The following is a 22,171-nucleotide window of genomic DNA, read 5'->3' on the forward strand; positions in this document are numbered from 1 at the left end:
AGGTGGGTGAGATGAGAAAACTCCAGGAATGTTTGTTCCCAGCAGACAACTTTCGTCTGCTGAGCATTTTGGTAAATGCTCAGTATTGGGCTGGATTTTTAGGAATGACAGGTAGGATTGGTAGTGGGACCTGTCATTCCACCCCCCTTAGTCCACACTTTGGGGATGTTCCGGCAGCGACTCAGCTGCAGAGACTCTCCTCGTCAAGGAGGCTTAAGAAGTTGCTCCAGCAGCAACACTTTGGCAGAGCTTGGCTGGAGAGCCAACAGAGAGGTCATATTTTTGGAGCTGTGTCCTGAATGATCCTACTGGCTTTTGTATTTCTGTTATTCTAGGTGAGGTAACCTATTCTATATTTAGTTAGAGCCTAGCTGGGCAGGTATTTATTTTTGTATTGGTTCCTTTGTTGCTGCACTACCTTTTTGAGTGAAAATAAACTCTACCTTTGTTTTGGACTAAAAGAAACTGGACATGTGTGTCTATGCCACCCCACCTAGCAACCCCAGACCCTGACAATGTCTATAGAAAAAACGGATGCTAAGCAGTGGAAAAAAAAAAACAGTTTAACCATAACCTGCGCTGACACTTACGTAACTTTTAAAACACTTCAAAAATAACCTTTTTTGGGCAAAAGTTTCACTGCAAAAATTAATGGTTTTGTAGATAAATTAATCAATTTTGATGACAAATGCTAAAGGCTTGTTCTTATTTGGGAGATAAATTTGTGGCTGTGTGTCTAGTGGAAAAAATTAAGAATTGTTTTTGCAAAAACCAAAGCCACCAAAGATGATCCCTTATGGATACCAACATTGTGTTGGTATTTGAAGAAGCAATTATAGGGTTTTTTGTTTCATTTCTGTGGCACACTGTCAGACTGCCTGCCATTTGAAAAGAGGAGTGATAAAGAATTTACTTCATAAAGAAGATAGCAAAAATTGTACCTTTATGGGAACAGATGCAGCACCAATGAGTGACAAGTACAAAATTTGTGACAGACTATCAGTGTGGCTGGCCTGCCAGCTGAACCAGCTACAATATACTCTTCAGAAAAGAACCTGGTCTATCCTGCCGACTATTCATGTATGGGAGTACATGCCACACAACACTGTGCTGGAAGAGACAATTTACGGAAATTCACCAAAAATTTGTGGATCACCATCAGCATGCTTACCATTTTTAACAAATAAAGAATTGAGTGTAAAAAAAAGTCACCAAAAATGACCCCTGTATGCATGCACATGTGGCACCAAGTAGTGACAATTAAAGCCAGGGCCCCACGGGCCGGAAACGTAGCGATTTGCCCACGGTGGAAACGCTGCGGGAAAAATCGCAGTGTTTTACAGTATCTAAAAAGTGGATGGGATTCATGCAAATCCCATGCCAACTTTGTGTTTAAAACTGCAGCGCGGACACGCTGAGATTTCCAAAAGCCGGTGGCTTTCCTGTAGATATAATTGTAATAGAAAGTCCGCCTAGGAAAACTCTGTGCATTTTCTGTTCAAAGTGCAATGGGAAGAACCGCAATTCGTTCTCACTGCGGTTTTTCCCGCAGCGCTTTAGAGCTGCGTATCGTCCCGTGGGGCCTTAGCCTTAAAGAGTTTCAAGATTAAATTGTGTCACTCTGTCAGTGTGCATAGCCTTTCAGCTGAAACAGCTGAACTATTTTCCAAAAGGGATCATGATGTAGAAGCTGTTCTTTTTCTTGTTCTCACAGTTATCTACTTCACTGTGTCTGTGGTTAGCTGCATGCAGTGATCATTCGCCATATACTACTGCTCAAACTGATGCTCCCGCATGTACAACAGTGCCATTCAATGTGTACTTCACCTTAGAGTCATGAAAGGTGGGAGGGAGGGGGAAGAAATAAGAAGAATAATAAGAAGAAATAAGAAATAGCTTGACCTGGTGATGATGGGGCAGGAAATGATCCATTTTGCAGGAACTACAGGAGGCGGATCCAGCCTGGTATTGAAACAGTGTCTGCCCTGCATCCATGAGGTGATATCAGTACTAGAAAGCACCCAGCCTTGCTGTGATACTAGACTTGTTGCCACTGATGCTCAGAACATTGACCCAGTGGACAATGAAAGCTGTGTATTGTCCCTGCCCATAATTGCTGCTCCACATGTAGATGTTGGTGTGCACCATACATGGACATTTAGATGGAAAGTCCCACAGCAGTGACAAAATTTCCTACAAAAATAATGGCGTCTTGATATTCTCTATGAAGAGTATTTGCTGCCATCAGTTAGCGAAATGCAGTAGATTCCACTGTCGCATGGTAGTGACTGTACCATTAGTAACTTGGCCATGTGAGAGTTAAAGTTGCAGAACAGCCAGGTAACTGGGTGCAGATTGCTGTTTAGTGGATACATATTTATTTATTACCGGAATAGAAAAACAGCGGCAAGCGCCAATGATGTGATATTGTTACAGCAATTATTAGTGTAAAATATGATGCAAAGCTAAGATAAGCTCACAGCTACTGTACAAGCATAAAAGGTGTTTTCCAGTGCAGACTCTGAGAGCAGCTGGGCACTTCTTTTACGTGGTATGAGTCTCACGTCACAGAAATCCAATGATTGGATGAATCCCACAAAAAAAACAAAACACCCTACACATCTTCTCCATTCTACTAATGACTTGCAGCTGCTATTATCTGAACATCCCACTCCAGTCTGCAAGACTTTTCTTGAGCTGCACCGCTGCTCTGGAATACTCTATCACAGACAATCAGATTAATACCCAACCACAGCATCTTCAAACATGCCCTAATACCACATATTTTTAAGGGCAAGTACTTGCCGTGCATGGACAATTTGAGTGTCCTCTGTTCTGATCACTGTTCATTGACTGCACTGATCCAGGAGTTTGACTGGAGAGCAGGGTAGAGGTCAACTGGAAAATCACAAGCTATGCTCTTCGGACAGTGGCACCTTTCTTCGTCTGGCATCTTCATATTCACTATCAGACTAGACTTTTATATAGTAATACTAATAGAATTTTGGGAGTCTGTTTTGGGCAGAAAAGTGCAGTACTGAGGAAAATGCTTGTCCAAAGTACAAAAAATTGACTATAGGCAGATAACTATCGGGGACAAAGCACTTTACTGCACAGTGTAATTCTGCTATAACCAAGTACTTTGAATAGACATGACAACCTTTTGCATGGCCATCAACAGAACAGTGTTTTGTTTTTATGTCTATATAAATAAAATGTATTATTGTTATTATTATTATGAGATCCAAAATGGCCAGAGTAAAGTGGGCGTTATGTTGCCTGTGCACATCCAGCTCCGCAACTTAACTGGCCTGTAAACCTTACCTCCACTTACAGAACAACTCTTGATAAGTGAGTAGTACAGGTGAATATAAGAACCTTTATGATGTATCTTAGTAAATAAATATTTCCTTCTCCACTTACACTGATCTACTATTCACACAGAAATCTATGGAGAAGGGAGAGGGAAGGAGGAGGCTGCTGGAAAAGACACATTGTTAGCTAAACTCTGTTACACTGAGTCAGAGAGATTTTTTAATATTGCTATGCTTCAAGATAAGACTCTGCCATTGCACAGGATGAGGCAATAAATCAATTAATAGTCTCCTTCTCTCCCTTCCTTCTCCATACACTTCTATATGTGAGGTAAAGTCATTGATGGACATCATATAAATAAAGAGTCTGAGTGAAGGGGAAGAGGAGAGCAGCCTAAGGGTAAGTTCACACAGAGTTTTTTGCAAACAGATTTTGGAGGCAACTAAAATGAATGGGAGACTTGGTAGATTCCACCTCAAAATCTGCCTGCAAAAAATCTGTGTGAAGATACCCTGATAAGTGGAGAAGGAAAGATATTACAACTAGAGATGAGCGAGTAGTATTCGATCGAGTAGGTATTCGATCAAATACTACAGTATTCGAAATACTCGTACTCGATCGAGTACCACTCGCTATTCTAATGGAAAAATTTGATGCAGAACCAGCGTTGATTGGCCGAATGCTATACAGTCGGCCAGTCAACGTTGGTTCTTCTCCTACCTTTAGAAGTCTTCTCCGCGCTGCATCCCTGCGGCGTCTTCCGGCTCTTCTGCATGCCCGCGCTACAAGTAAATGGCCGCTTTGACTGTAAGCGGCCATTTTCTTGTAGTGCGGGCATGTGCAGTCATCTCTGCCCAGGCTTGATGCCTAGCAGAGTGAATTCAGAGCCGGAAGACGCCGCGGGGATGCTGCGTGGAGAAGACTTCTCAGAGAATACAGTCCGACCCTCACTCGTGGACTTGGTAAGTTCAGCTTGATCGAATGTTGCCTTCCCCTGAAATGAGCATTTTTCCCCCCATAGAGTTTAATAGGATTCGATATTCAATTCGAGTAGTCAAATATTGAGGTGCTACTCGAAACGAATATCGAATATCAAGTAGTTAACTACTCGCTCATCTCTAATTACAACGTTTCTTATACCTGTACTATTTATTCATGAAAAGATGTTATAGAATCGGAGATACACTATAATTATTTTATATAACTATAAGTATTGAACTCTATGGTTGTTGAAAGATCCCTCTATTCTATGCCTGAGCAACCATGTTAGTTATTTGCTGCAGTGCCCTTTAGTGCTAGCCTAACATTGACCTGGATTGCCCCTTCTGCATTTGACCCTTTAGGCTCGGAATATGGAATTGCGTGGACTGACAGCTCTGACCTTTTACTTGATTGACTTCAAATTCCTTCTCGTCATGAACTGGTTTCTACTCATGGAAGCCATTGTTCTTGGAGAATACTCCTGAGGCATTGACCTCCAATCTGTGGCAACCCAGAGAATCCACTATACAGGTAGGTCTAACGTCAGACGGTTTTCACAAGGTCTGTTGAATGTCGTGAAACACAATCTCAAAGGAGAAGATTTAGTAATCACCTACACCTTTTGTGGTGGAAAAAAGTCGCAAATCTTGGGCGATAAAACTGGTATTTTACTGTCATCCTAGCTACTCTCTCTAAGATAACACCATGGTGAGAATGTTCTGGGGGTGAGGCCATCTTCCCTGCCTGATTTATAGTCATTTATGCAGGAAGCTAGAAATAATGCCTGAAATCTACCTTGGCTATGAGGTGGCCAGGTGTGGATTAGGTAGAAGCATAAAAACTTCCCATATATTTCTCATTCTTTTTGTAGCCATTCTTGGCTTTGGCTCAAAAAATACAGAAAAATCTGCAACAAAAGAAAGCTGTGTTTCCGCAACGTGGGGCCTTAGCCTGAATGTTTTGGACATTGATATACAGGGTAGCTACCTATAGGTTTACATAGACATTAGAGAGAGCTCCTTTGCATTGCTAGTTGGTGAATACTGTATACATCTTGCTGAACCTTTATGAATATCTTCTTTCTGTGCCCGTTCAAGTGCCTATGTTATAAATAATAGTGTAACTTTATGAGATTTATTGTATGAGATTTGAAACGTGTGATTTGTACAGATATTCACATCACCTTTGCAAAATTCAAATGACTTATATTCCATATCCTTTTTTAGGAGGAAATGCTTGCTTCTTCTAAGCTCTGGGGAGATGTTACCGAACAGAGCATATAGTGTCATATGCACGGATTGGCAACATAGATATATATCATAGTCAGCAGTGGTCTCTTGAGAGCAAACATTAGATTTGGTAGATTTAACACCTTTATTGAACGCTGACATCTTGGCGAGATGTTGAGCTGCTTGTATCTGTTTTGCTGATTCTTCCCATCATTAACTACAGAACTCATTGACCCAATAAAAAATGAAAATCAAAATGTAATCTCAGAAAAGCAGAATGGAATATCTTCTCAGCCAATTAAAAATCTCAGCGTGCTAAAGTAACTCGAGCTCTTACATACTTAGGAAATACATAATATTTAACCACTTAAGGACCAGTCTATTTTTTTACTTCAAACCCAAAACATATTTGTCTCATTCAGTAATTTCTCATTTTTATTTTTTATGCAACATCTTATATGAAGACATGACCTTTTGTACCACTATTTATTCGTAATGTGCCTGTCTGGTATTGGTTACAAGATGGAGACAATACCATGAGTTTCCATGTTGATAGCTGGTATCTATTCCCTGTTCTAATAGGTTAAATCTTATCCTAATTGGTTTAAATGAACTATATGCTTCCAGGAGCGACACAAAGGAGTTGGGGAGACATTGGCGCAAATACACTTCCAGGCTATGTAAGGGTCATCTGATTGAGAAGAAGAGTGATGGAATGTTTTGTCAGATGACTTGACCTCTGAAACCACCTTACATAAGCCCAATTGAGATGGTTTGGGATCAGTTGAACCCCAGAATGAAGGAAAAGCTTCCAAGGAGTGTTCGAAACTTCTGGGAACTCATTCAAGATAATTAAAAAGCCATTCCAAGTGACTACATCATAAATCTGAGAACATACCAAAAATGTGCAAAACTGTCATCAAAGCAAAAGGGGACCACTTTAAAGAACCTAAAACATAAAGCATAACACTTAAGAGGTTTTTTTTTTTACCACTTAAAGCCAGGTTCACATCTGCGTTCGGTATTCCGTTCGGGGAGTCCACTTGGAGACCTCCAAACGGAATATGGAACGCATTGACAATCGGTGAGCAATGAAAGCACATGGACCCATAGACTATAATGGGGTCCCTTTGTTTTCCGCGCAGTGTCCGCACGGAACATACAGAGAGAAAAGTACTTCATTAACTACTTTCCTCTCTGCATGACTCATGCGGACACCGTGCAGAAAACACACAGACCCCATTATAGTCTATGGGGTCCATGTGCTTTCAGTGCTCACTGCTTGTTAATGCGTTTGGTATACCGGTCGAGGGTACCCAAGCGGATTCCCTGAACAGAATACCGAAGATGTGAACCAGCCCTAATTCCCACAGTTTCCACTTCTTCAATATGAATCAACGCAGAAAATAAAAAATGGAATAAAAAGTTGTATATAAAATTTTGACCAGTACTTTATGTTTGATAAATGTTATATCGTAAAAAAAGTCTAGTGATGTCATCTCAAAATACAAAATGCAGATATTTATTGTATATTTCCTTCTGCTAAATATAGTTTATCCCCTTCGTGTCCCAAACAATATGTAACAATAAAAGCTAGAAATCTGCTGCAATAAGCTCGCAACATTTACATGATTCACAGCCAGTAAATAAAGTAATACCAACATTACAGATATGTATGCACATCATATAACTAAAATCATTGGTAAAGGTAATTCTGTCATATTAAGCCATCCAGAGTACGTTGTAGCAGACGTTGTGTTGACCACCGTTCTTCCTTTAGATAGTCCAATGGATTCACCATTTCCCTGAAAAATACATTTTTATAAATATGCATTTTTATAAATTATGTTTTACACATTTTTAAGGCTCGGTTCACATCTGCTCTTGGTCTGTGTATGGCCATTCCATTCGCCTCTCTGCATTTTTCACTCTTTTCAAAAACCACGCAGACCCCACCATAGTCTATGGAGCCTGTGGATTTCCTAAGGTAACTACTTTTTTTTATGTGGATTAGGTTTCCGTTCGGGGGTGAGGGGGGTCCCCAAACAGACCCCCCAAACAGAAACCCATGCACAGATGTGAACCAAGTCTATGCATACATATAGAGCTGTGCAAAAGTTTTAGGCAGGTGTGTAAAAATGCTGAAAAAGTAAGAATGCTTTCAAAAGTAAAAGTGTTAAGTTTAATGGTTTTGCTCTTGAAAAGAATGAACAAAAGAGATTTTGATTATTAAATTTACGATATATAACAAAATCCAAATGATTATCAAAAGGGTAGTTATTAATCCCCCCAAACTCCCACCCACTTACCAGTATAGCTGGAATGGGAAAAAAAAGAGATGTGACAAAAAGAAATCTAAATCAAATCAACACTTGTGTCCACCCCTTGAAGGAAGAATCATTGAAGTGATGATATGGCCCCAACAGAACCCTGTTATTACAACCAGCCAGTCTGTCTGGGCTTACCTGAAGAGACAGAAGGATTTGAGCAAGCCTACATCTATAGAAGGTGTATGGTTAGTTGTCCAAGATGTTCAGAACATGTAGGGGTACGTCTTAAAGATCTGGTCTGTATGGCTTTATATCAAAAACAACCAATAGTGAAAGTGATATAGTTTTTGTTACTTTGGATTTTGTTCCCTTTATGGTACAAGGTATTGTTTCTATTACTTATTGTGGCATATATGGATCTCGTATTCATTATTCCTTATGCTATGTGGTATTATTCATACCATTGCATGTCACATATGAATTACATATGGCACTTATTTATTTACTGTATTATTATTACATTATATCGCCAACCTTTATATACAATATTGTACAAACTTACCAGTCCTGACCGTTTTGTGATCTGGGCTCAGTATTCCTTTTCTTATTTTATCTTCTTCCTTTAATTTTACAATTTCCTAAAATGGATTTTATTATACATTTGAGCTGTGTGAGATTTTTGTTACATACTTATAATGTTCTTACCAACTAAATTGTTTACTGTCATTTTTCATATTGCCTGCTTTGAAGGCAAAGGGTGGTCATACCAAATGTTGATGAGATTTAGATTTATCTCTTGTTCATTTCCTTAAAGGGGCTGTAGCATTAGATTTTAGGGTTTTGAGATAAATATATGCCTTAATAGTCTTTAAAAAGGCTATTCAGGTGCTGCTAGTCATTTTTAAAAAGATACCACCCCCTCGCGTTTTTGTTAATTACCATTGGCAAGGATATGCAAATCTCTCTATGCACGGTGGGCATTTTGTGCACCCCGCAGCGTCATACCGTATGGACGCCCACCACTCTTACTTATGCTGCAAAATTCCTCCTCCTGCTTCTTATTCACCGTTGTCCTTCCTGGTGGTTTCTATTGAAATTTCATGCATGCGCAGTAGCACTCTGGAGGGAGCACTATTACGCAAGCTCCAGCGTCAGCTCTCTATGTTCTCTACAGGAAAATGGCAATGGAGCATGCGCAGTAGCGCTCCAGAGGTTGAGCTATTGCGCATGCGCAAAATTTCAATAGAAACCACCAGAAAGGACAAGCGCTACTGCGCACGCTCTAGCACCAGCTCGCAATGTTCTCTACAGGAAAATGGGTGCTGGAGCATGCGTAGTAGCGCTCCGGAGTGAGTGCTACTGCGCGTGCGCGAAATTTCAATAGAGACCGCTGGGAAGGACAATGCTGGAGGTGGTCAATAAGAAGGAGGAGGAGGAGTTTTGCAGCACAAGCAAGAGCAGTGGGCGTCCATAAGGTATGGCGCTGGGGGGTGCATGGAATGCCCACTGTGCACTGACAGACTGATTTGCATATCTATTTCAAAGGTAATTAACAAAAACAGGTGGGTCATTTTAAAGATGACTAGCAGCACTATTTCAAGGCTATTCAGGCATATCTTTATCTCAAAACCCTAAAATTTAATGATAGAGCCCCTTTAATTGTGTTAATTGACAAAAATAAACTATTAACACTTCTATTTTGGAAAGCATTCTGACACTAAGTTCACATCTGCACCATAGTCTCTGTCATTTGGGACCCGATAGACAGATAGACCAACCACTGTATCAGCGCTTACACATGGACATTGGCAGACCCTACTGACTATATTGGGGTATGCTGGCTGTCCATTGGATGTCCGCCATCTCAAAACTGAAACTTCATGAACAACTTTTCTGTCTGCCAATTTTTGCCAGTTTCTGTGACAGTTTCCAGATGTGAACCCAGCCATACTTTGAAGCTTATTCCTCCCACCACTTTTGCACAGTACTGTATATTAACAACTGTTTGTAACATGTCTAGAATATTAGATATAGCTAAGAGTAAACGGGTTATCCCACCATGGTATAGTAACTAATGTTCATTGTTTATAACATACATATTATTTGCAACCTATTTAAAAAACAGACCCAGGGAAGAGTTATAAAATTTACTTAGTAAAATGCCATCTAGTGGTCAAAGTGTATAGTAATGTGCATGCCCATGTAATGAGCTAGCGGTGGTGGACACTCATGCTCAGTCACTCTCTTCACAGACAAGTGATCTTTTGTTCCCTGCAGAGCAGCAAATATAAATTTTATTTATTTATTTATTTATTTTTTGCTGGGGTGAATGTAATTTCTGCTCTGAACATATGTAAAAGTATTCTGCAGAGAACACAGTATTACTGTTCATAGACCATACTGCGGTGAGAGTGACTGTGTATGCACAAGCACTTAGCTCAGCAGGTGCAAATACACACTAATATCTCATTGAACCCCAGGTGGTATATACTATATAATTATGATCTAGAAAATGAATATCACATTTTTTGGTAGGACAACTCCTTTAAAAAGACGCAAAATTTATTTGTGGTTTTTTGGTTTTTTTTTTTGGCCCAAACTATTTCATGAGGTGGCAAAGGACAGAGAAAAGTATTATATCTATATAACTGGTTGTATTTGGAAAAATTTGGCCATATGTTGCACACCTCAGCATTATTGATAAAGCTCCCCATTGGTGCTGAATACTAGATGTGTTGGCCAAAGAATCCCTGTAGAGTGATGTGGAGTCTGACACAATTCATCTGTACGATGGACTATTATAATAGTAAGGCAAATTAAGACACCGAGGTCACTGAATTACAGAACTTTCAGCCTTGTAAACTGGTATGGAAAAGAAGGTAAATATAATAATAAAAATAAAAAATAATAATAAGTGAAGGGAATAAATAAAATAAAAACAACCACAAATATATTAACTAATAAGTAACTAACCATGACATCACAACATGTCCATATTTTCTTTTATTATTTGTGCACTATTTTGCCCTGATTTCACTCTGGTTTATTACAATATTTGGAACATATGTGGTTTTCAGTGTCTTGCTACCGTTTTGCCACAAAAATTGGTGTAAACTTTTTTTTAATGTGAGAGTTTAAGTTTGTTACTGGCTGTCTATTCTTCTTCATAGAAGGTGATCCAGAGCAGAGGACACAACTCTATGATATTCACATAATCTCTCATATAATTAATATAGTGGCGAACCATATGACTTAAGGATAAGACCCCAAATTGAGAAAATGCAGCTTTTTTTTTTTTTTTTTTTTGCAGATTTTGTTGCATTTTTTTTTAGCCAAAGCCAAGAATGGCTGAAAAAGGAATGAGAAATATATAAGAAGTTCTTATACTTCTACCTTCTGCTTAATCCACTCCTGGATTTGGCTCAAAAAACCACAGCGAAAACTGCAACAAAAAAAAGTTGCGTATTTGCAACATGGGGCTGCAGCCTAAGGCTAAGGCCCCCCACGTTGCGGAGATGCAGCTTTTTTCATTGCAGATTTTGGTACGATTTTTTGAGCCAAAGCCAGGAGTGTATTGAGCAAAAGCTTGAAGTATAAGTGCTGCTTGGATATATTTCCAGTTCCTTTTGTAGCCACTATTGGCTTTGGCTCAAAAAACCACAGCAAAATCTGCAACAAAAAACGCTGCGTTTCTGCAAAGTGGGTCCTTAGCCTAAAAGAGTTTCATTACAAATTCAGCTCTGCTACATCAAGTCCTTAATGATAGTGACGACTGTTACCTTCAGTCTCCTACACTGATATGATTTACACTTCAGTAACATAAAAAACATTAACTTAAGAAAAGAAAAATGAAATACTCTTGAGAAAATATAGCTGGAAAACCTCAGAATCTATTTGACATCAACCACTGGTTTGGGCCACTGTTGATAACTCCAGGTAAACATATAGGGACATAGAAATATACAGTACACATGGAAACATACAAATATTTTCACGTGGTATCCTACTGTCAATAGCTCTTGATGAGTTGAAAAGTTTTCACAAAAACTAAATCTAGATACATCAAAAAGAAATATTGCTTATACATTTTTGTCTGCACAACCTTTTGTACAAGCGTTAGAAAGCCAAGGGAGAGTAAAAAGCCCATTAGTTTGGATTTCCATACACAGATGTCCAGCAAATTACATTTCAGGTTGAGTAGCACAAAGTTTGCTTGCAGTTATTGCTATTCCAATGGCCAGACTTCCATTATCAGCAAAAAGCTGAGCCGCTGAGGCATTAAGCACAAGGCAATCACCATCTGTAATTATAGAGTCAACACAGTCTAAGACAGAGCGGGGACTCGATTCCCACGTCAGTCTTCTGCGGTTCCTATTCAGCTCCAGTTTATAGTTGAAATTCTCAGCTTGTGCCGGCGTGCCAATCAGCATCATTGTAGCAAAAAATTGTGGGTATCCTTCATATTTTTCTTGTTTTCTAAGCACAAGCAAAAAGTGATGGCCCAGGCATGAATGCGCAATTATCCAATCCACCGGCGCCGGAAGGTGCATATCAGTAGCAAGAAAGACAATTTCTGTTCCATGTAGTATGTTTATTGTATGAGTTTGTGTTAAATGAGCAACCACCACCTCCAAGTGACCTTCCCATTTACAGGCATACAAAGGGCAAGAGCATGAAGTCAGCTGTGGTCCGCGGAGCGTTTCTTGGCAATGATGGTGCCTGATTTGCGGAGCGGAATCTTCAGGGATTGCGCATCTGTTTGAAGCATTCTGCAAGAAAAAGAAATTACTGTAGAAAATAGGCAATAACACTCAACATTTATGGAATCCCTGAGCACAGAAGCAGTCAGACATAAAACAGGAAATGAATGATAATTAGTACAGAGATTAAAATGGGGGAACGCAGTGGCGGCATGACTACAAGCGCCAGGAAGGCACAGTGGGGGCAGTAAACTTGATGTTGTGTAATAAAGTCCCTACTAATACTTGTGTAGCTGGAGGAGGCTTTTTATTTTATTTGGAAGTGTATTTATTTGAGAAACATATGATACATGACATAGTAGTTAATTTAATGGTACACAGAAGTATTACACTGAAAGAAGGCAATGCTCATGTAAGACTGCTTCCATGCTGTATTTGGTATATACACTCTCTTGGATGTCTTTTTTCATCAAATATGGTAATGAATCTTATTCTGAAAGAGAACAGTAAGCATCGGGAACATAATCCTTCTCCTCTGTACTAGGGAGGATCTATTACCATTTTTGATTAAATACTGTAGTGTGCAACTGTGTTCCAATACACTATGCTGCTGTGTGGCTACACAACTTCCAGAGTCTTCCTGCTCAGTAGGTGTGAGTGCCCATGGATGGGGCAGAGCGGTGAGTAAAGAATCAAGCACAGTGCTCACTCCCTGAACATTATACGGTGTTGGGGACAACCGAGGGGGGTGTTATACTATGTGGAGGCATTGAGGTGGCATTTTATTGCGTGAGGGCATAATGGGGCATTGTGATGTGTGGGGAGCACTACTGGGCAATATAGTGTGTGAGGGGAACTAAAGGGCATCATACTGTTGGGCCGCGGCACAGCTATATGGGATAAAACAGTAATAGTCTTGCCTGGGCTCATGATTCTGATGGGACCCGATTGGCCACCTACCACATAACATATACCTCTATTCTAAATGGTACAAGGCAGATGGGAACCCCATTACATATGTTGCACTGTGGCCTAGAAGCTTCTGTATGTGTATTCATAAAGGGGCAATATACTTGTGTGAGCATAAGTTTATTTTATATCATGACATAAAGAGGGCACAGCATAGAAATGAGGACATGGCCTGTATGAAGGAGAAACACAGAAAGTTACTCACTGCAGGTCCTTGTCACAAACCAGTAGGTAACCCATGTGCTAAAGTGTTTTGTTTCTGTGAAGCAAAAACTGTATCCCTAGAGGTTGTGTATGTAGGTGAGAACAACTTCATAAAATGTTAAGCTATGATTAGCTTAAAGGGGTTTTCCCATCTCAGCACTGTGTCTGCATTGTCTCCTTCTCACTTTTTTTTTTTAATGTAAATTGTGAGCCCCACATAGAGCTCACAATGTAAATTTGTATATTTCAGGCCCCTCACACTGTTCTAGATATTTTTTTGATTTGGTAGAGATTCTGCAGTTTTTTTGCTTTTCCATGGTGTATTTTATTCTATTTCCAGCTTACATAGTCTGATCGCAGCTGTTTTACTTCTGTGTTTTAACATGGAGGTTAGAATTCCAAACATCACCAGTGCAATTAGCTTGTGTCTCCTTACAATTATGAACTTAATTATATATGTAATTATTGTAATTTCAGAGTTTAAATTCAATCTTCACCCAGTAATAGCCTGATCTGAAAATTTTACTTTGCCCAGAACAAGCCTTGCAGGAGACATAACTATGGCACGCTGCCGCTACTGCCATGCTCAATAACACTCATACCACTGGGTAAGGTGCGTCAACAAGACAAATCTTTAATCCCAAAAACATAAGTCAGACATCTGAGAGAAAGCTTATGGGTATAACTCCTAGTCAAAGATTAGTTTTCAGTTTTTGGCTTCATTTTAACAGGTTATGTAACAGTCTGCATCCAAATTGTGTCTCCTTATTCTGGATTTATGTACTACTGAGGCTGAGGAGATAAACACATGGCAAGGGTCTAGATGTAGGAGAATTTTTTGTTTCAATGCAAAGACTCCAAAGTAAGCCAACAAAGGGGATGACAATTTACTTAATAAATATATAGTTGTATAGAAAATAGGGCCCTGGGCAAAAAGCAAAGTAGAAACTCTTCACTTGCCATTTTTCTCTTAGTGTATATTATAATATTGGAAAACTTCATGGGCCTGTAGAAAATTGTGACCTCAGGCATTTGCCCACTCTTTAAAAGCAGTCCAGGTCTTAAATTGAGGAAAAGATGAAGATAAATTTTGCAACTGCACGCCATGTTTTGCCAATTTGGAGAGGTGGAGGTGTATTGGACGGAAGGACAGGATTTTTGGTTTATGACGTTCACCCTTTTTCTACATCATAAAAATCCTGTTTTAATTCACGGTCCTTTTTTTCTTACCAGTACAGAATAGAAAGATTACATTGACTGCTGGCACAACACTGAATTGCATACTTTATTAAAAAGTACAGATAAATACCCTCATTCTGGAACCACATCCAAGACATTCCCCCGATAAGAAAAACTTATAATTATTCTTTGCTCGCTCGGTGGGCATTGACGATATGATTAATTTAACATCCTTTGGTAAACAATGTAATGCCTGAAAACCACCAGGGATATTTTCATCTCTGAAATTTTAATAATGTCACAAGATGAATGCCAGTGCTCCATCTAATACACTTACTGTAATTACTTCCACTAACCAAACTCTTAATGCAACATTAGCAATTAGACTAATTAAAAATAATGAACTTTGCCTTGCATTCTACTAAACCTCTTAGTATGAGTCAAGGTACTTAAGCTCTCTATGACTATAAATGTTTCTATTAAGAAGCTGATTTTGAAATACCCTCTAAAATGAATATGACAATTAGAATTGGAAATGTTAACATTAATACATTAGTTCTTTGGAAAAATGGAGACAACTCAACATTTACATTTAGTGAAGCATTAAATCTCGTAATTACTTTGGCATAATTCATTAACCTTTAACAGCAAAGCTAATAGCAGATAATGGCAAGGTAAGACTTGTTTATAATTTAAGCCTCACAATACATAAATAACTATGGAAGAGTATATAGCTAATATAGTTTTATATTCTTAATTGCAGTGCTTACTACCAGCGGCCATCTACTACTAGCGGCCATCTACTACTAGCGGCCATCTACTACTAGCGGCCATCTACTACCTGCGGCCATTTACTACCAGCGGCCATCTACTACCAGCGGCCATCTACTACCACTGGCCATCTACTGCCTGCGGCCATTTGCTACCAGCGGCCATCTACTAACAGCGGCCATCTACTACCAGGCAGCCATCTACTACCTGCGGCCATTTACTACCAGCGGCCATCTACTACCCGCGGCCATCTACTACCCGCAGCCATCTACTACCAGCGGCCATCTACTACCAGTGGCCATTTACTACCAGCGGCCATCTACTACCAGTGGCCATTTACTACCAGCGGCCATCTACTACCAGTGGCCATTTACTACCAGCGGCCATTTACTACCTGCAGCCATTTACTACCAGCGGCCATCTACTACCACTGGCCATCTACTGCCTGCGGCCATTTGCTACCAGCGGCCATCTACTAACAGCGGCCATCTACTACCAGGCAGCCATCTACTACCTGCGGCCATTTACTACCAGCGGCCATCTACTACCCGCGGCCATCTACTACCCGCAGCCATCTACTACCAGCGGCCATCTACTACCAGTGGCCATTTACTACCAGCGGCCATCTACTACCAGTGGCCATTTACTACCAGCGGCCATTTACTACCTGCAGCCATTTACTACCAGCGGCGATCTACTACCAGCGGCCATCTACTACCAGCGGCCATCTACTACCCGCGGCCATTTATTACCAGCAGCCATTTACTACCAGCGGCCATTTATTACTAGCAGCCATTTACTACCAGCGGCCATCTACTACCAGTGGCCATTTATTACTAGCAGCCATTTACTACCAGCGGCCATTTATTACTAGCAGCCATTTACTACCAGCGGCCATCTACTATCAATGGCCATCTATTACCAGCGGCCATCTACTATCCGCGGCCATTTATTACCAGCAGCCATTTACTACCAGCTACTTAGCTCCTGAATCATTTTGTTTGATATCTATTGTTCAAAGACTTTTCCTATTGTTAATCCCTGAGACAAGAAGTAGCTACAACTGACAACTATTATAATTCTTCTGAACACAGGTAGATGCTAACACACTTCTGTTTTCTGCTGCAGCACTGTCAGATTGGGCCATAGCTCTACTGCTCTAGTGCCATTAGGTTGTGAAGACAAACATTTCAGACCCATCCTCTGCTGCTATCGACCCATCTCTAACCTCCCTTTCATCTCCAAAATCTTGGAAAGCTTAGTCTATTGTCGTTTGATCTGCTATCTCTCTGCTATCTCTCTTCTTGTCTCTATACAATCTGGCTTCTGCACTATGCATTCTACTAAAACAGCCCTCACAAAATTCTCCAATGATCTCCTGACAGCTAAATCCAATGCTGATTTCTCTCTTTTTATTTTTCTTGATTTCTAAGCAGCATTTGAAACTGTTGGCCATCAACTCCTCCTCACTATACTCCGCTCAGTTGTCATCAAGGACGCCACACTCTCCTGCTTCTCCTCTTATCTTTCAAATCGCATTTTCAGTGTATCATTTGCAGGCTCTGTTTCTTCCCCTTGCCGTTGGGGCTCCTCAGGCTCGGTCCTAGGCCCCCTGCTCTTCTCTCTCTACACAGCCCCATCGGACAAACCATCACCAGAGTCGGCTTCCGGTACCATCTTTATGCTGATGACACCCAATTATGCAAATCTTCCTGTGACATCACCCCTGCACTAATACAGAACACCAGTGACTGTCTCTCTGCTGTCTCAAATATCATGTCTTTGCTCTATCTGAAACTGAATCTCTTAAAGACTGAACTACTGCTGTTTCCACCATCTAATAGATCTGTCCCTGATATATCCATTGCAGTCTCCGGCCTTATTATAACTCCTAGGAAGCATGCCCGCTGCCTTGGGGTTGTTAGACTCAAACCTTTCCTTCGCTTCCATATCCAATCACTCATATGCTCGTGTCATCTCTACCTAAAAACATTTCCAGAATACGCCCTTTCCTTACCAGAGATGCATTAAAGACACTTATTGTCTCTCTGATTCATTCTCGCCTTTACTACTGTAACTCCTTACTAATTTGGTCTTCCCCTTACTAAACTCTCCCCTCTACAATCTATAGTCTAGACCAGGGGTGCTCACACTTTGTCAGCATGTGAGCTACTTCTTTAAATGACCAAGCCCTAAGATCGACTACCCACTTCTTGTGGGCGGGACCGGAGCGTGTCTGTGGGTGGGGCCAGACATGTCTATGGGCAGGGCGGGGCATGTCTGTGGGCGGGTCCGTGCACGTGGGCGTGGCCAGGCGGATCGTGAGAGGTGGCCGCCCAGGCATCCCCACTGTCTGGTTCTTCACAGCGCAGGCTGAGAGTTATCTCTGGACACTGGCAGGCTGGGGCTGCGGCAGCCCCACCTGCCAGTGTCCGTAGGTGACTCTCAGCCTGCACTGTGAAGAAGCAGCACCCCGGCCCCCTCCATCCAACTCTCAGCTTGCGCTGTGAAGAAACAGACAGCGGGGATGCCTGGCTGCATCCCGTGATCGACCCATACGTCCATTGCGATCGACCGATAGATCGCGATCGACGTATTGGGCACCCCTGGTCTAGACTCTACAGCGATGCCTCCAGTCTGTGCCAGTCACTACATTGGCTGCCTATTCATTACAGAATATATGTATTGCAAAATTGACAGGGATCTCTGGATTCCTGTAAGATTGCTGAGGTTCTTTTGGATTCCGTGATAGAACAAAGAAAAAGACAGGCCACACCCACTTATCAGATTACATAGTTTATTATGCAATTAACAGACTGACTTGGCTCATTATGCAAAGTAACAGACTGACTTAGCTTATTATGCAAATAAACTAGGAGTTACTTACCAATCTGCCACGCCTCAATGATGCCGATCGGTTCCCATCAAACTTCAATGGCAGAATAAATATTGAGCGCTTTAATACAGGCGTCCCCGTATGGCCTCAATAACGAGTGTCACTAAAGCCTGATGTTTACCATTGACTTTATATAACCTGTGGGCGGGTTATTCCTGGACAGCACGCAATTCGCATATGCTAGTTGCGAGCTATTCATCACCTTTCTTGGAAATCCCTCCACAGAGTGGCCATCCCCATGGGAAGACTGCCAAGAAGGAGCCCACTGCTCTGAATAGAGGCGATAACAGCTGTGGCTCGATAGTATTTGCTGATGATATAATATAGTACTTGTTTACTCCATTTGAAGTTGCCTGACTTTGACCTCAGACAAAATGGCTTCCCCACGCTTACTTATGATTTTTCATTACAATATAATATAATCTTATCACTCTCATCCACAAGGCTCTCCATAATGCTGCACCTCCCTACATTTCCTCCCTCATCTCAGTCTACCACCCAACCCATGGTCCCCGTTCACTCAATGACCTAACACTTACATCCTCTATTATCAGAACCTCCCACGCTCGTATACAAGATTTCTCCCGAGCTGCACCACTTCTCTGGTATGCTCTTTCCCGGACAATCAGATTAACTCCCAATTTCTACAGCTTCAAGCGCAAAGTAAAGACACATCTTTTCAGACAGGCCTATCACAATACCTAATGTAAACCCTTCCATACTCAATTAGAATCCCTAAAACAAACCCTCCTCTTTTCCTGCTCCCCATCACTCCACACGATATGATGTCGTTCGAGACTAACTTTATATGTCCTGGCACCATCTGCACGTTAAAAGACACAACTGGTGACGGTTCATACAGTTTTAAGTTTGTGTAATGACAGTAAAGTCTATTACAAAATTGTCTGACCATTGTATAAGTAATGCTACCTCCAATGCCACCCCTGCTACCTCTGGTGTCACCCCCTATACCTCATAGATTGTAAGCTCTTGCGAGCAGGGCCCTCAGTCCAATTGTAAAGTAACTATTTCTTTGTAATGTATCTTTTCGTCTGTACTTGAACCTTACAAATTGTACAGTGCTGCGGAATGTGTTGGCGCTATTTAAATAAAATGTATTATTATTATTATATTGTCATGCTATAGTTTAACTCCTAAATGAGGTTCATACCCTGTCCTGCCTCTTTTCTGGTTTTGACTTCTGATTTAGAATGTTCCTGACCTAAGATTTGTTTGTGAATACCGCCTCTGCCTCTGCCTCTCCGATGGTATTGTTTACCTGGCACCTGTTATTCTACTGTTGGCTTTGATCCTTGGCTCTATTCCTATGTTCCTATTTCAAACTCTTTCACAATCTGAACACTTTCCAGATGATGATGCTACAAATGCATCATAGACTCTGCACCATCACTGGAAGGTCGCCTCTTCATTGAGTTTTGCTGGCCATCCACACATGCACAATACAGTGCCCAGCACACTTCACAAAGAGGAGGTGGCAGCCTGTGGTCCCAGAGTAAAAAAGAAGTAAAGTTAAGTGTAATGGGGTTGGTGGGGCATGTCAAAAAGAGGACTCCATAGAGTGGCCGGCAGGGAATCCTGCCAGCATGTAGCACCATATAATATGGACTGCGTATGCACAATCGATATTATACTGTGTGGGGACCACCAGAGAAAATGTTATACTGTACAGGAGCTACTGTGGAGCATTATACTGTGCAAGGGTCAGTGTGGAGCATATTAAACTGTGTAGGGACCACTGTGGAGCAATATATTATGTGAGGGGCACTGTGCAGCATATTCTACTGTGCAGGGGCCACTGTGGAGCATTATACCATGCAAGGGCCACTGTGGAGCATATGGTAATGTGCCGGGGCCACTATGGAGCAAACTATACTGTGCGGTGGCCTCTGTGCAGCATGTTATACTGTGCGGTGGCCACTGTGGAATATTCTACTGTGTGGGGCCACAGTATGCATATTACATTGTGTGGGGATTTTTGGAAGCGGAGAACAAGAAGATGCCAATATAAACAAATGCAAAAAATGCCAGGCACTCCCAGAGAACCCAGAAATCACTCAAAACACTGATAAAGGTATTTGGGTGCACTTATTGACCTATTAATAGCACTAACAGATCTTTTTTTGATTCTTCATTTTTTGCCCAAAAAATCCCTGTTTAATTCCTTGGGATATTTGATACAAATCACCAAGGATTTCAATGACCATAACAAATACATAGCAACACATATTATACAAAGGAAAAATCTGTGGTATATGTAAAAATTTTAGAATCAATATGAAAGTATAGGTTATTTGTCCAAAGGAAATTATACTATTCATATTAATACATTTCACAAGATTATGGGGATAATGTCACTCCTTAAGGAGAGACCACCTATTAGGTGTGTCTAGACTTATACAGCCATAGTCGCTCCACTGTAAGGGATCATGGGTATTTACATCTTGGGAGACAGATTTGCATATTCCTACATTTCACAAGTGATCATGACAATTTAAAGAAAAGTCAAGAAGATAAAATATAATAATAATAGCAACAATAATACTTTGATGATTGAATAATTGTGATAATTTGATAATTGTGATAATAGATTTGATAATTAGTAACATGATGTAAAATGTGTACTAAGGACTGCCGCTGTCAGTGAGCTAATGCTATAGACCCCTCACCTGACACAAGGCTAGAATCTGCTTATTTGGTTACAGTCTATGCAGCTAGCTACAATAACATGCAATATCTAATTACCATTTTTCCATTTTTGCAGCACAGCAAATTATATTGTGGTCTAACGTAGAAAAATCAAAGCGCAACTTTGAATACCAGAATCTTATGTTCAGGTCCCGGAGGAGAAATGAGAATCATAACAGATGCATTTCATATCCAAATGGTATTGCTGCCCTTGAGGCATTACACTGATAGCTTGTGTTCTAGAAAACAAATTAATGGAAAAGTCTTTTCCACTCAATCTCATGACTGAGGATGATATGTAGACTTAGCTTCTAAGTTTCCAATGCCACTGAATTGATAGAAAGCATTTTGTCTGGATGTTAGCTGCGTGATTTGTTTTTATGGTATTAACTTTCTCTTTGATATAAGAATATGTCACTTATAAATAAAAATGAAGTGTTTCATCTATACAGCAGAACAGGTCAGTAACCTACAAAGTGTACCTAGAAGAAATGCTTTTCCACCATATATATGCTCTAGAGGGGTTTTGTGCACTGCCGTAATTGAGGCCCTTTCAATATTTTAGCGGGAACCATTTATCATTCAGAGCATGAAAGATGTATTTATTTTTGGACTGTAAAGGTAAAAGCATACCCAAGAATAAGCAATCACATTTATAAACCCAGGTATACAGTACATGGAAAACGTTGCTCAGAGCTGTAGCTAGACTTTGTTTAAGCTGGGGCAAAAGTTCAGTTCACTGCCCATACTATGTATGCAAGTACATGAAAGGGGCTTGATGGTTCTGTGCCCCTTTTACTGACAGGTCTTCATTAATTGGAGAAAGTTTGATTTATTTATTAGTATATTTTGCCTTTTCCATGTTCATCATTATGGTTTGTCCATGCACTACGGCTTTGGCCACTTTCACATGGTAGCATTTTTCTCGCCATCTGTATTTGTAAGTCATAA

General features: G+C 40.6%; 1 protein-coding gene across 1 annotated transcript in view; it reads right to left on the reverse strand.

Annotated features, from left to right (window-relative positions):
• Nucleotides 1–11,514: 11,514 nt before the first annotated feature.
• SIAH3 (siah E3 ubiquitin protein ligase family member 3) overlaps nucleotides 11,515–22,171 on the reverse strand; it is a 70,651-nt gene continuing 59,994 nt past the window's right edge. The window contains exon 2 of the mRNA XM_075265480.1: nucleotides 11,515–12,564. Within this exon, the coding sequence (XP_075121581.1) occupies nucleotides 11,977–12,564 (588 nt within the window). The 3' untranslated portion in view covers nucleotides 11,515–11,976. The remainder of the gene's footprint in view (nucleotides 12,565–22,171) is intronic.

Source organism: Leptodactylus fuscus, chromosome 2, assembly GCF_031893055.1.
Source record: "Leptodactylus fuscus isolate aLepFus1 chromosome 2, aLepFus1.hap2, whole genome shotgun sequence".
In the NCBI taxonomy this organism is placed as follows: Eukaryota; Metazoa; Chordata; class Amphibia; order Anura; family Leptodactylidae; genus Leptodactylus; species Leptodactylus fuscus.